At 39.3% G+C, this 15,022-nt stretch overlaps 1 protein-coding gene and 1 non-coding gene across 10 annotated transcripts in view; both read right to left on the bottom strand.

The window, feature by feature from the left end:
- Positions 1 to 15,022, bottom strand: part of RHOT1 (ras homolog family member T1) — a 92,071-nt gene that overhangs the window by 64,845 nt on the left and 12,204 nt on the right. For all 9 annotated transcript variants that reach the window (XR_006211030.1, XR_006211031.1, XM_042965871.1 and 6 more), the window contains exons 2-6: positions 9,369 to 9,427; positions 6,677 to 6,758; positions 4,757 to 4,800; positions 4,400 to 4,453; positions 4,035 to 4,087 (exon numbers count right to left, since the gene is read on the bottom strand). Coding sequence is in view for 7 of the 9 variants with exons in the window: in XM_042965871.1 (XP_042821805.1) it covers positions 4,035 to 4,087; positions 4,400 to 4,453; positions 4,757 to 4,800; positions 6,677 to 6,758; positions 9,369 to 9,427 (292 nt within the window). In the remaining 2 variants the exon portion in view is untranslated. The remainder of the gene's footprint in view (positions 1 to 4,034; positions 4,088 to 4,399; positions 4,454 to 4,756; positions 4,801 to 6,676; positions 6,759 to 9,368; positions 9,428 to 15,022) is intronic.
- LOC122233863 lies at positions 4,195 to 4,328 on the bottom strand. Its single transcript, XR_006211588.1, has one exon. It is a non-coding gene; the product is annotated as a U11 spliceosomal RNA (small nuclear RNA).

Here is a 15,022-nt window from a genome sequence, read left to right as displayed (position 1 = left end):
AGCATTCAGGATATAAGATAGACAAAGTCCCTGCCCATTCTAATAGCGAAAATCAGAAAATGGACAATAAGCAAATAAACAATATACTTCCAATTCCGTAAGTGCTATGAAGAAAATAAACAGGGGAATATGGGACAGAGTAATTGAAGGGGGCTAATTATATAGGAATCAGGGAGAAATCTCTCTGACAAGGTGGTATTTGAGCCAAGGAGTGAAGGATGAAATGGAATGTGCCCTGTGAAGAGCCAGAAAAGAACTGTTCAGGAAGAAAGCACAGCACATGCATAGAGCTCAAATTGAAAAAAATACCCTTGTGAGTCCAAAGAACAGAAAAACAGAAAGAAAAATGGCAGAGTGGCTGGAGAGTACTAAGCGAAGGGAAAGAGGTGTAACATGGGGTTGGAAAGAGGAACAAAGGACATACACATAAGCTGTGGTGAGGAGTGTGCATTTTTTTATGAGTTTAAAAATGAGAAGCCACTGAAGAACTATGAGTAGGGGAACAACATGATCTGATCAACATTTTAAAATGAGTCATATATTGTCTTTTAGAGATACGTACTGAAATATTTACAGTATGATTTGTTCAAAATGATCCCAATGGGAGGGGTAATAAGCGAAACAAGATGGGTCATGAATTGATAACTGTTGAAGTGGATGACAGATACAGAGGGATTCTTTAGACGATTCTACTCTTGTGTGTTTGGCTTTTTCCAATAATAAAGTCTTTAAAATGTGGTTGGATTTTAAAAAGCTTGGATTAGAGCAGTGAAGATGGAGAGAAAGTATTCAGATTTGAGATATGTTTTAGAAGCAGAACTGATAGGAGCAACTGGTAGATTAGATATGGAGGTGGAGGGCAAGGCAGGAAATCAGGAAAAATACATAGGTTTTTGGCTGGACAAAATGAGTAGATCTCCTGAGACAGAAAAGATTGATTTGGGGGTGAGGTAGGGCGTAGGCAGGGAATTAAGGATTTTGTTTTAGACAAGTTAAATTTGACAGGCCTATCAGAAATCTAAATGGGGACTATCAAAGAGAGTCTAGCAGGGAACTGTTATTTGTACGTCCTGCAAGAGAGCTTGGAAAGAAAGCAAATCATCTTGCTGGAACTCCAAATAGCAAGAGAAATTCCTGCAAGCATTTATTTACCCCCCTAGTATGGTTATGCATAAGGGGACTGGCCCATTATATAACCCAAATATAGATTCCTAACAGCCAGGAGGTTTCCAAAGGTAGTGGTTTGCAACTGAAGGGGAGCTCAGAATAGTTTATGGAGCTTAAAAAAAATACACATGTCCAAGCCCTACTCCAAACCTACAGATTCTAAAACTCTAGGGGTGGGGCAAAGGCACATGTAGTCTTTGAAAGTACCTCAGGTGACCGTGATTAAGTGATTAAGAACCACTGTGACAACAGTCCAAGGAAATCCTAAGGAAAAATATATGTGCAACAAACAAAAACTTAAGGTATGAGGCTCAGGAAGGAAGTTACCGGGAAAGTGTAAGGTCCAAAAATGAAGAAACAGATCACCTTGGGACAAGTCAACCACAAGAAAAATAAGTATGCTCATATGATTCAGGGAGGGGGGAAAAAACAGCCACACCTGAGAAAGCCCAATTCAATCTTCAAATGTTAAAAAAGCTCCTTTCCCAGCAGGGCTACAAAACTAGTCACAGAATTTCAGGAAGCTGTCCTAGTAAAACTAATTTTTTTTTAATTCAGTGGTCCAATACAGTGCTTGACAGATCCCAGAAAAAATGCCTCCTCTGAAGAGTCGCCTCTGGAAACAGCTCAGGTGTTCAGCAAGAAAAGCAAGTGTCAGGAGCATAAGGCCGTGGGCTCCTCCAAGGCAGCCCTCTCTGACACACCCTTCTGTGTTGACAGCAATGATATTTACCTGTACTGTCTATTACTGTAACCACCAGCCACAAGTGACAAGAGTCTACCACACTGGACACTAGCTCCACAGGGCCATTCTCCCCTTTTCACCTCGTTAAGAAGTCACTACAAAGTTTACAGCTACGGGGGCACCTGGGTGGCTCAGTCAGTTGAGTGTCCGACTCTTGATTTCGGCTCAGGTCACGATCTCACGGTCATGGGATCGAGCATCAAGTCGGCTCTGTGCTGAAAGCTCGGAGCCTGCTTGGCGTTATCTCTCTCCTCTCTCTCTGCCTCTCCCCTGCTCACACTCGAGTGTGTTTTTTCTCTCTCAAAATAAATAAGCATTAAAAAAACAACAACAGAGTTTACAGCTATAACAAAGAGGAGCCATCAGAGCTGCAAGACATAGCATATACACAATGCCATCGCAGTCACAAAGTCTGCCTCTGTAAATATATGAGGCAAGGTCAATGACCATGTTCAGCACAGCAAAGGAAACAACCAACAAAACTAAAAGGCAACCAACGGAATGGGAAAAGATATTTGCAAATGACACATCGGACAAAGGGCTAGTATCCAAAATCTATAAAGAGCTCATTAAACTCCACACCCGAAAAACAAATAACCCAGTGAAGAAATGGGCAGAAAACATGAATAGACACTTCTCTAAAGAAGACATCCGGATGGCCAACAGGCACATGAAAAGATGTTCAACATCGCTCCTTATCAGGGAAATACAAATCAAAACCACACTCAGATACCACCTCACGCCAGTCAGAGTGGCCAAAATGAAGAAATCAGGAGACTATAGATGCTGGAGAGGATGTGGAGAAACAGGAACCCTCTTGCACTGTTGGTGGGAATGCAAATTGGTGCAGCCGCTCTGGAAAGCAGTGTGGAGGTTCCTCAGAAAATTAAAAATAGACCTACCCTATGACCCAGCAATAGCACTGCTAGGAATTTATCCAAGGGATACAGGAGTACTGATGCATAGGGGCACTTGTACCCCAATGTTTATAGCAGCACTCTCAACAATAGCCAAATTATGGAAAGAGCCTAAATGTCCATCAACTGATGAATGGATAAAGAAATTGTGGTTTATATACACCATGGAATACTACGTGGCAATGAGAAAAAATGAAATATGGCCTTTTGTAGCAATGTGGATGGAACTGGAGAGTGTGATGCTAAGTGAAATAAGCCATACAGAGAAAGACAGATACCATATGGTTTCACTCTTATGTGGATCCTGAGAAACGTAACAGAAACCCATGGGGGAGGGGAAGGAAAAAAAAAAAAAAAAAAAAAGAGGTTAGAGTGGGAGAGAGCCAAAGCATAAGAGACTGTTAAAAACTGAGAACAAACTGAGGGTTGATGGGGGGTGGGAGGGAGGGCAGGGTGGGTGATGGGTATTGAGGAGGGCACCTTTTGGGATGAGCACTGGGTGTTGTATGGAAACCAATTTGACAGTAAATTTCATATATTAAAAAATAAAAAAATAAAAAAAAAATGACCATGTTCATCTGTTTAGAACCACATCTTTATAGTTTCAAGGCACAAAAATGTCCAACCAAAAGAGAAATCTGATTTTCCTAATGTTTAAAAATACTCAAATGCTTCATAAATAACATGTTCAATTGATTAATACTGAAAGAAAAATTTTTGATTTCCATTTTCACTTAAAACTGAAAACATCTATACCCAAAACTATCATTCTGCTCAGAAAAATACAGAAGGTGTGCTCTCTTACTTTTTCCCATCACGCATGTATCTCCCAAAGAATTTCAAAGAAATCTCCCTGTATGAATTCCTAAATAAAGATCTCTAGGGCGCCTGGGTGGCTCAGTCGGTTAAGTGTCCGACTTTGGCTCAGGCCATGATCTCACGGTCTGTGAGTTCGAGCCCTGCATCCAGCTCTGTGCTGACAGCTCAGAGCCTGGAGCCTGCTTTGGATTCTGTGCCTCCCTCTCTTTCTGCCCCTCCCCTACTCATGCTGTCTGTCTCTGTCTCAAAATAAATAAAAACATTAAAAACAAAATTTTTTTTTAAAAAGTGGAAGGTTTACAGCTGTTCTCTGTACTATTTCTTGCAACATTTCTCTCAAGTTTGAAATTTTTCAATATAGCAAGTTGCAGAGGAAAAAAAAATACCTGCTGTCTTTGTCCGTTCTTTCATTTATGAGAGGAATCCATCGACTTGTTACCTAAAAGAAAATTAACAAGAGCTAAACCACGATGTGGCTCTTCTCTGAAAAATACTCTGTCCTTGGACCCCTAAAACTCTAAGCTGAGGATCAGTTTTATTTTTTATTGGGGCGCCGGGACCAATGATCACCCGCTGCCTGGGTACCAAAAAATTTTGCTTCTGAAATCTCTTGATGTCAATTCTGTACGAAGAGCAATGGAGCTGCCCTACGTGTGCCACTCACAACAGAAGCCCTTTTTTGAGGATCAATTTTAAAAGTGCCCTCACTGAAATTTAACCAAATATAGTGAAAAAACTCACACATTCATACCTTATCAATAGAATGCTTGTTGTTAACAGCATAAACTATGCAGATGACATTAGCCTATAAGAGAAATTAAGACATTAACGGCATTTTAAAATAATACAAATGTAAATGGTAACATTTAATTACCAACTAGCTAATATATTTGGGCTAAAGGAAGAATAAACTCTGAAACCTAAAAAAACCCCAAAGTTAGCATGCTTCTAAGAGGAAAAATTCCTAAGGATTTATAGCAAAAAAACATACTCAAAGCAGTAACAACAAAGAATTGAAAGAGCCTAAGTGAGAGAATGAAAAAGACAAGACACAGAATCATCGATGTTTTCCCACATAAAAACCTGCAACTATTTTTTTTTAACTCACCTGTGATATCTCTTGATGAAGCTGTTCATCACTCTGTTCTGCTTCTACAAATGACAAAGTCAAAAAATGTCCATTATTTTAAACATTTTCATAAAAACGAATGACGAAGCTAACATCTACACGGCACCCGCCCAATATCCTTCATCCCTTGTGTCATCTACGCAGTGTAGTGCCAGATGAGGTGGCAAAGACAAGGGCAAGCCAGGGAAAGGAAAGAGCTGGGCTATGATAAGGAAGCTGGCTGGCACTGAAAGACAAGTCTAGCAGAGGATAACTCAGGCACTCGAGAGCAGAAGGCATTGTGTGATAAATCTAGGCCAGCATCTGATCCAGGGTTGAGAAGGGTCAGGCCAAAGAGATCAGAAACCCAAGCTAGAAGACTGGGTGGAGGAGTCAGAAGCCCAGACAAAGAGTCCATACACACAGGGTCAGAAGGCCAGGTGAGAATCTGGGCAATACAAGCTAGGGAGCAGGCCCCAGAAGCAAAACCGGAGCATGATAATAAATAAAGCGTCCAGAATTCCCTTTCTAGCATATCATCTCTGGCTGGAACAGGTCTAATGGTAGATGTGCATATAACCCCACAGTGCAGTTACACCATCCTTACAAACAGATTTTAATTTTTAGAGCAGTTTTAAATGCGTAGCAAAATTGAGTGGACGGTACAGAGATTACCTATATACCTCCTGACCCCACATAGCTTCCCACATTATGAATATTCCCCATCAGAGTGGGACATCTATTACAATGGACTCCCTTTTTTATTTATGGGTTTTTTTAAAGTTTTTAAGTAATCTCTACACCCAACATAGGGCTTGAACTCACAACCTCGAGATCAAGAGAGTCACACGCTCCAATGACTGAGTCAGCTGGGCACTGCTCCTTTTTTTTTTTTTTTTTTTTAAAGAAGTCCTAAAGCAAGCAAAATAATTTAGTGATTAAATAGTAAGTACTAGAGTAAGTACTAGAGTAAATAGTAAGTAGGCACCTGGGTAGCTCAGTCGGTTAAGCGTCTGACTTCGGCTCAGGTCATGATCTCACAGTTCATGAGTTCAAGCCTCATGTTGGGCCCTGTGCTGATCACTCAGAGCCTGGAGCTGCTTCAGATTCTATGTTTCCCTCTCTCTGCCCCTCCCCAATTCATGCTCTGCTCTCTCTCTCTCTCTCTCAAAAATAAACATTAAAAAAAAAAAAAGGTAAGTACTAGGGATGCCTGGTTGGCTCACTTAGTTAAGTGTCTGACTTCAGCTCAGGTCATGATCTCAGAGTTCATAAGTTTGAGCCCCATATCAGGCTCTGGGCTGACAGCTTGGAGCCTGCTTTGGAGATCCTCTGTCCCCGTCTCTCTCTGCCCCTCCGCAGCTTGTGTTCTCTCTCACTCTCAAAATAAATAAACAAACATTAAGAAACAAAAAAAAAGTAAGTACCAGTGGGTAGAAAAATTTTAAATTATTAAGTGATACAAATGTGCTTCTATTATCATATAATGTAAACAAGCTGACAACTGTTTTATCTATTATTTGGGGAAGGGAATAAAGGCAGATAAGTTAAAGAACGAATTTAGAACTCAACAAATTCTCAAATGCAGAACTCTTTCTACATGCCTGATAACAAAACTAATCTAGAACTTACCTCTGCAAACAGGCCAATTCAAGGAGGGTAATGATTTAACTACTACTTGTCATTTGCCATCTCTCTCCTTCCTTTTCATTATTATGGAACCCAACTTAGTAAATTTGGGACAGACAACTGCAAGATGGAGGCTTTATGTGGAGTGTGAGGTGGGGGCAGATACAAATGAGACAAGAGTCATAAATGATTATTTGCTGCTAGAGAAAAAGGAACACCTATCTTTGAACACTTTTTTGGAGGACTATTAAATTAACCCTACAGCGCCACCCACAAGAGGATATTCATTACCTGAGTAATCTACGATGTGTGTTGGAACTCTCTCAGGGGTAACATCAGCTGGAATGGTAATTTCTTCTGCCCGCGGAGGAACCTTCATTAGCAAACAAATAAAGGAAAAAACCCTTTGGATATTATCAACCAAACTTGTTAACAGAGCATGTAAATTCATCTGTATTAGCCCCTTTCACCCATACCTGCCCTTTCAAGATTTATTACACTTTTAAATGCTTATTTTTTGTGCTTTACCAGAGTCAAGTATATACACTTTTTTTTTTTTTTTTTTAATTCTTTTGAGAGACAGACACACACACACACACACAGAGTTCGAGTAGGGGAGGGGCAGAGAGAAAGAGTGGAGACACAGAATCAGAAGTAGGCTGTAGGCTCCAGGCTCCAAGCTGTCAGCACAAACCCAATGCGGGACTTGAACTTATGAGCCATGAGATCATGACCTGAGCAGAAGTTGGATGCTTAACCAACTGAGCCACCCATATGCCCCGGGATTCAAGTATATATTAAAAGCTACGTGATAAAATATTTCTTTTAAAAAAGCATGTACAGGGGTGCCTGGGTGGCTCAGTCGGTTCAGCGTCCGACTTCGACTCAGGTCATGATCTCGCGGTCCGTGAGTTCGAGCCCTGCGTCAGGCTCTGTGCTGACAGCTCAGAGCCTGGAGCCTGTTTCAGATTCTGTGTCTCCCTCTCTCTCTGTTCATGCTCTGTCTCTCTCTGTCTCAAAAATAAATAAACGTTAAAAAAATAAAAAAAATAAAAAAGCATGTACATTGCTACCTGTGTGGGCATAATGCATATTAAGGATACTTCAGATCTGATGCAGCCTAAAACAATACTTAATTTGGTGTTTCAAACATTTGATTTTTAAAATGCTGTTTTCATTCTATTTTGTTGAAAGTTTAAGATGCTATACAAATGAGGAACTATGTTAATCCAAAGCAATTCTCAAATAAAATAATAAATGATCAAAATTCATTTCTTCTAGAAGATAACTGGCTACATAGGCCTTGCTTAATGAATCCATTTTTTAGAAAGACTATGATTTTTTTAATACATTAAAAATGCTTTATCCACACCCAAGAGGACAGTGCTAAAATGACAAGTCTAAACTAAGTTAAACAATCAGAGAAAACATTTAGGTATTATACTCTGAGTAATCAGATGACAATATGTTTCATTTCACAAATTAAGTACTTACTTATTTAGCTATCTTACTTAAGAACGGAAAAAAGCAAAAGAAACAATGAATGGTCATGTGGTATTTGTAGCTGCTGAGAACACTACCACATAATGTATCAAACTCCTGTCTGAACAGTGAATTTATGCATTTCTAACTAAACAAGAGTAAAAAAAAAAGGGAAAAATGCAAATTGTGGAGCTAATAGTACCAACTATGTGAAGACACAGAATAAAGGAGAAATAACGTTCACCCCATTTGCATCAATAGCATTTCCCAAAACAAAATTCTAACTTTACGTAAGGCCTTAGCCAGCAGTCCCTCATCCTGGAACGTCCAGAATATAAATAAATATATTGCAAGTAATAATAAAACCACCTTACTTTTGGTGGCACTCTACTATTATTAAGCAATTCTCATTTGAGACACAACAATCCTTTGAGTTTAGGTAAAGGTGGAATGAATTAGTTTCTTCACCTGTAAAATGATGCAATGGATAGTATTAAAGATTCTCAAATACATGTGTCAGAATCCTAGTGGTTCTAATGCCTCAAAGACTGGAGAGTGGCAGATGGAAGGCAGGCAGGAAACCAGCAGACCTTTTACCCTTACTTCAAACTAAAGGAATACTCACCTGTTTTATATTTAAGAAAGGATTAACAGCTTAGATGATCTCTAATAATCCCTTCCAGCTCCCATTTTACAGATGAGACAACTAAGGCACAGAGATGAGAAATGTCCTAGCCAAGATCAGAGTAGGAAAAGCAGGAGCACCTGATGGCTCAGTCAGTTAAGCATCCAACTCTTGATTTTTGGCTCAGGTCATGATCTCACGGTTCGTGAGTTCAAGCCCCATGCTGGGCTCTGTGCTGATGGTACGAAGCCTGCTTGGGATTCTCTCTCCCTCTCTTTCTGCCCCTCCCCTGTTTGTGTGTGCACGAACATGCTTACTCTCTCTCTGTCCCTCTCTCTCTCAAAATAAACTAAAAAAAGGAAGGAAGCAAGGAAGGAAGAGAAAGAAAGAAAGAAAGAAAGAAAGAGAAAGAAAGAAAGAGAAAAAGCAATGGGGCGCATGGGTGGCTCAGTCAATTAAGCATCCGACTTGGGCTCAGGTCTTTATCTCACAGTTTGTGAGTTTGAGCCTCGTGTCAGGCTCTGTGCTGACAGCTCAGAGCCTGGAGCCTGCTTCAGAGTCTGTGTCTCCCTCTCTCTCTGCCCCTCCCCTGCTCGCACTCTGTCTCAAAAATGAATAAACTTCAAAAATAAAAATAAAAAAAAAAAGAAATAGAAAACGTAGGAAGAACAAAGGACTTAGGTGGGCTCAGATCTAGTTTGATTCTTTCTCCTGCACTATATTTCAGGGATGTCTTGTATAACTAATATGAGCCTTTTTAAAGTCATAACTGTCAGGAAGGAAACACATCCAAAAAAAGAGCAGAATTTATTTCATTTTAACTCAATTTTGATAAATTTAAAAGATTTTAAATATAGAAAAGATAAAAATGTTTACCTCTTCTGGGAATTCTTCACTGACCAGGGACATAATCAGTGATGTCTTCCCAACTCTAGCTGTGAAAACAAACATCATTATTTTAATAAAGTGTTTAGGTTCTATATAAACTCAAATTCAGCAACCACACAGCAAAGTCTGTTATTCATTAGACAAAATCAGAGTTATCCAAATCACCAAGTTTTACAATACTTAAAGCACAGCTCTTGTTTTTTGCTTAGAAAAGTTACACATCCCTTTAAAACAAAAAAATTACCAAAATACAACGGAAAAGTTAAAATCTCCCCAAATATCCCCCTTTACCAGTTTAATACATGTAGACTCCCAGATTTTTTCCACACTTACAGTAACATACTATAATTCCCCATACAACTTACTAGTAGAATCATAGTATTTATACTATTTTACAGTCTTCCCTTATCATTTAATTATGCACTTGGGCCATATTCCATGTCAATATGTAAAATCTCCTGGGGGTGGGGGGAAAGGTGAAGGTAAAGTTATTTTTTTTTTAATTTTTTTTTTTAACGTTTATTTATTTTTGAGACAGAGAGAGACAGAGCATGAACAGGGGAGGGTCAGAGAGAGAGGGAGACACAGAATCCGAAACAGGCTCCAGGCTCTGAGCTGTCAGCACAGAGCCCGACGCGGGGCTCAAACTCACGGACCGTGAGATCATGACCTGAGCCGAAGTCGGACACTCAACCGACCAAGCCACCCAGGCGCCCCAAGGTAAAGTTATTTAATGGATACAGAGGTTTTACTGGGGATGATGAAAAAATTTTCGATGTAGAAAGTGCTGATGGTTATACAACACTGAATGTATTTAATGCCCCTTAAGTGTACTCTCAAAAATGGTTAAAATGTCAAATAATACGTCTTATATATTTTGTCACAATTTTTAAAAACAGCAACAGGAAATCCATTTTATATTAACATAAAAAATCTTATATTATTTCTTGACAGCTGTATAAGAATCTATTGTAAGATATGTCATAATTTATTAATGCAGTGTCCTAACAATGAACACTGCTCAAGTTTTCACCTTTATAAACAATGCTGCAATGAACGTTTCTACAGGATAAATTCCTAGAAGTGGAACTCAAGTTAGCATGCATGATCTCTTTTATTTTTAATAAATATTGTTAAATTACCTCTAAAAAAAACCCAAAACTAATTTACATCCTCACCAGTAGAAGACCAGAGTGTCTGCTTTGGGTATCCTTACGTTTTTGTCTTTCTTGGGGAATCATATTGAAAGGCTTAGAAGAGCAAGAGTAACTTCCTGGTTACATTACTAACCTCACAAGATTTTCAATGCACAAACTTAAAAATCTTAATTTTCATTCTGAAATTTTACTTCCATTCCCATCACTTTCTGGTCATCTACATTCAACTGCTTATCAACTGAACTCTTTCGTGATCCTAGAGGAAAACAGTCCACCCACTTATTCATCTCTGCCATAATGGCAAATTACTTTCCAAAGGTAAAGTCTAGATATGAAAGAACTGGAAAATTTTAAAGCGAAGAAAAGTCACATTCCTTTTTTAAATGACTAAAAGAAAGGGTGACTAACAACACAAGTCAAGTCTCTGGAAAATGATGAACGGCTGGAAAGAAGAGTACTGGTCCTACAACTCAGAGGATGTGCCACTAACAAGTTGCGTGCGCTAGTGGAGGGCCAGAGTGGAGGGTTCGAGGATCTTTTCAGTCTACTTGTGTGAGAAGGCTTGGGCCTTTTTCAAGTAGCTAACCGTGAGATAACATTTCCCTGAGTTCCGACCATGGTAGTGAGTCCAGAACCCATCATCACACAACGGCTAGAATCCAGTTATCCATGTTAGTTCATCCAGCTCCCTGCAAACATTTGCAGGTGCAGAACCCGGGACCCAGAAACAGTGATTTTCTCAAGGTCTCACTAAACAATGAGTTGCAGACTTAAGAGAATAGCCCATCCTCTGATGACTAAGCCAGTGTTCTTCCTCTTTATTATGACATAGTTTTAAAAAATATTGTTAACACACAATACAGAAAAGGAATAATGGCCTCTAAAGTCAGCAAGCACTACATATACAAATACTATGTAAATTAATTAAAATATCCACTGATTCACTGGTGACTAATCCAACAGCTCTGGTTCCTTTTTTTTTTTTTTTTTTGTAATTTATTTTGAGAAAGTATCACTTACAGAAAAATTGCAAAAATAGTACAAAGGAGTCACGTCTATTCTGTAACCCAAATCCCCAAATGTTAACATTTTACCACATTTGCATTATCGTTTCCTCCCTCTCCCACCCCCAACTCTCTATATTTTTTAAACCATTTAAGAGTAGGTTGTGATGATGTCTTTTTACCCGTAAGCACCTTAGGATGTATTTCCTAAATACAAGTGCATTGTCTTATTCATCATAACCACAGTGTACTGTCAAGATCAGGAAATTAATTTAATACTAATACAATGCTGTTGTCTAGTCTGTTGACCTCATTCACATCTCACCATTTGTTCCATTACCATCTTTTACAAAAAAGAAAAATCTTTTTCTACCCCCAGGATCAAATGCAACATTTGGTTGTCATGTGTCTTTAGTCTCTAGCTTGGAAGAGTATCTTTAATGATCTAGACATTTTTGAAAAACCCAAACCATTTAATTTGTAGAATAGCTCTCAATTGGGTTTCTATAATGTTATCTCATGATTAATTTCAGATTTTGCATTTTGGGCAGGACTGCCCCAGAAATGATACTGTATCCTTCACAGTGCATCACAGCAGAAGGGAGATGATGTCAATTTGTCCCATTACTGGTGATGTTAACTATCGTCCCTTGGAGGAGGTGGTGTCTGCCAGGTTATTATTTTTCTCTTTGTAATTAAAAAGTAACCCGTGAGAAGATACATTGAGACCACGAAAATATTGTTTCTCATCAAACTTTTGCCTCCTAGTTTTAGCAGCCATTCATGATTCTAGTCTTGTGTTGCTACAGGGGTTGCTGGATGGTGATATTTCTATTTCTACCAATCCTTCTACATTACTTTGCATTCCACTTTAAGGAAACACTCCCATCTGATTTGTAACAGCACGGTCTTGTGGACTCCTACATTATTCCACGTGTTATAATCCACTACTGTCATTATCTGGAGGCTCAAATTGTTCCATTTTACTTTCAAAAAGGGCATTTATGCAGGTATAAATCAGCATTACTATATGATCCATTTTATAAATGAATATGTACTCACACCAAAAAAAACAAAAACAAACAAACAAAAAAACCCAGAAAGGATATATACACCAACAGCAGTTATCTCTGAAGTAAATGTAACTTTTTTTGTGTTTTGTGCTTTCACATATTTTCCCAATTTTCTACAACAAAAATATACAATTTTTGCTACTAGAAAATGTTAACAAGTACTATTTTACAGTCATAATTTTTAGCAGTAAAAATTGGCATGTTCTAAATTTATAGATGGCCACTGAAATTTACCTACTGACATGTAAAATGCATTCTTCGATCCCTTCAACAAATATTTCTTGAGCACTTCTATATACCAGGCACTATCCCAGGGTGCCAGGGATACCACTGATCATAGCACTAGGTATCCCTATTTTTTATATATATTTTTAAATTTTTATTATTTATTATTATTTTTAGAGAAAGAACACAAGCGGGGAAGAGGGGCAGAAGGAGAGGGGCAGAGGAAGAGAGAGAGACAGAGAGAGACAGAGAGACAGAGAGAATGAATGAATGAATGAGTGAATCTATCTTAAGCAGGCTCCATGCTCAGCACAGAGCCCGACACAGGGCTCAATCCCACAACCCTGGGATCATGACCTGAGCCGAAAGTAACAGTTTGACACTCCACCGACTGAGCCACGCAGGCACCCCCTCACGGAGATTATATTTCAACAGATTTAAGAGATTTTCACCAATAAGAGATTTTCACATCAGGATAAAAAGCAAAAATTTAAAAACTAGCCATCCTTGATTCACCCTTCCTCTATACTGAACACTTAAACTCTGTCAAAACTTCCTTTGAAAATTTTATCAAAAAATTTGTTGATGTTTATTCAATTTTTGAGAGAGTGAGAGAGACAGAGTACAAGCGGAGGAGGGGCAGAGAGAGGGAGACACAGAATCGAAAGCAAGCTCCAGGCTCTGAGCTGTCAGCACAGAGCCCCACATGGGGCTCAAACCCACAAACCGCGAGATCATGACCTGAGCCGAAGTTGGAAGCTTAACCAACTGAGCCATCCAAGCGCCCCTCCTTTGAAATTTTAAATATTCACTCCTTCCTCTCTGTTCCCACTTTTCCCTAATTATGGGACTCTTACTGAAACACCTCTCTATTCCCAACTTTCTCCCCGCCTCCTCCAATCTCTCCTCTTACTAAAATCTATCAACAATACAAATGCCACTCCATCTTTTCATTTTCTCAGCTCATCAAAAGCCTTGACTCTCAATTACCTACCACATCGAGGCGAAACTCCTCTGCTGGCCTTTGAAAATCATGCAATTCATAATTTAACCTCACTTCATCTACCCAACCTCATTGCTCACTATTCCCATACACACAATTTGCTCACATAAGGCCATTCTGCTCTGTGCAAGCACAAACAAGCTATGATGAATCTTGCCTCCTCACAAGGTTTTCTTCATCTAAAACATCAGTCCCTCTCTCCCCTCGACTTTTCCAAATGTTAACCAACTCTGGAGGACAGCTCAAATTCTGCCTCATCCTTAAAGACATCCCAGGACTACTGTAGACCTCCTTTCCCCCTCTGAACTACTTCCGTGCCACCTAACCTACATCAAACAGTTATGAATGGAAGGTGCATACTTCACATGTATGTGTCTACATTAACACAATAATCTAATATTTGAAAACCCTTGGATAATGAGCTGAATTTTCTAATTTTATATGAATGGGAGAAAGACTTCTAGCACATCGACCAGACTGACTTCATTTGACTTGCTTTCACCTCGCCCAAGCACAACAGCATTGCTACTGCTTCAGCACTGCCATTTAGGAAATTAAGTTCCACTTCGTGGAGCATCTATCCCATTCAAAGCTCAACAACAACTGCAAAGCTGTGAATGCTAGGGGGAAAAAAAATTCTAAAATTACTTTTTTCGATTTGTCTTTAATAGAAAATAATTAATGTTGAAATTTCAAATAATATCAAAGGAGGGTGTGATATAACAAAGAATCCATCTGGTCTTCATCCCCACACAGTTCCTGGCAGAAAGCTTCAAAACGCCTTGGAAGTTCCCATGTGATAGGAGTGTGTTTTGTTATAGTCTCTTTCAACCATACTTGAGTTATCCTAATGAGGTGACTCATTAGGGAGAAGGGAGGGCCTAGATAGGCCCTAGATAGGAGGATGGGGATTGGTTGCCACACAAACTACCCATGTGATTAGCGGGTTGGAACTTCCAGCTCCACCCCAAAACCTATCAGTGTGGTGGAGGGCGGTGGGTAGAGGGAGCCCACAGATGGAGTTCAATCACACAGTCAATGATATAATCAATTGTGCCTACATAATGAAGCCCCATGTAAAAACCCTGGACATCAAAGCTCAGGGGAGCTTCCTAGTTGGTGAACAGATTGGTGAACCAGGAAGGTGGTGCACTCTGACTCCACAGGGACAAATGGTCTT

Source organism: Panthera tigris, chromosome E1, assembly GCF_018350195.1.
Source record: "Panthera tigris isolate Pti1 chromosome E1, P.tigris_Pti1_mat1.1, whole genome shotgun sequence".
Classification (NCBI taxonomy): Eukaryota; Metazoa; Chordata; class Mammalia; order Carnivora; family Felidae; genus Panthera; species Panthera tigris.
The sequence above is the reverse complement of the archived record's forward strand: the minus strand, read 5'-3'. Positions and strand labels throughout refer to the sequence as shown.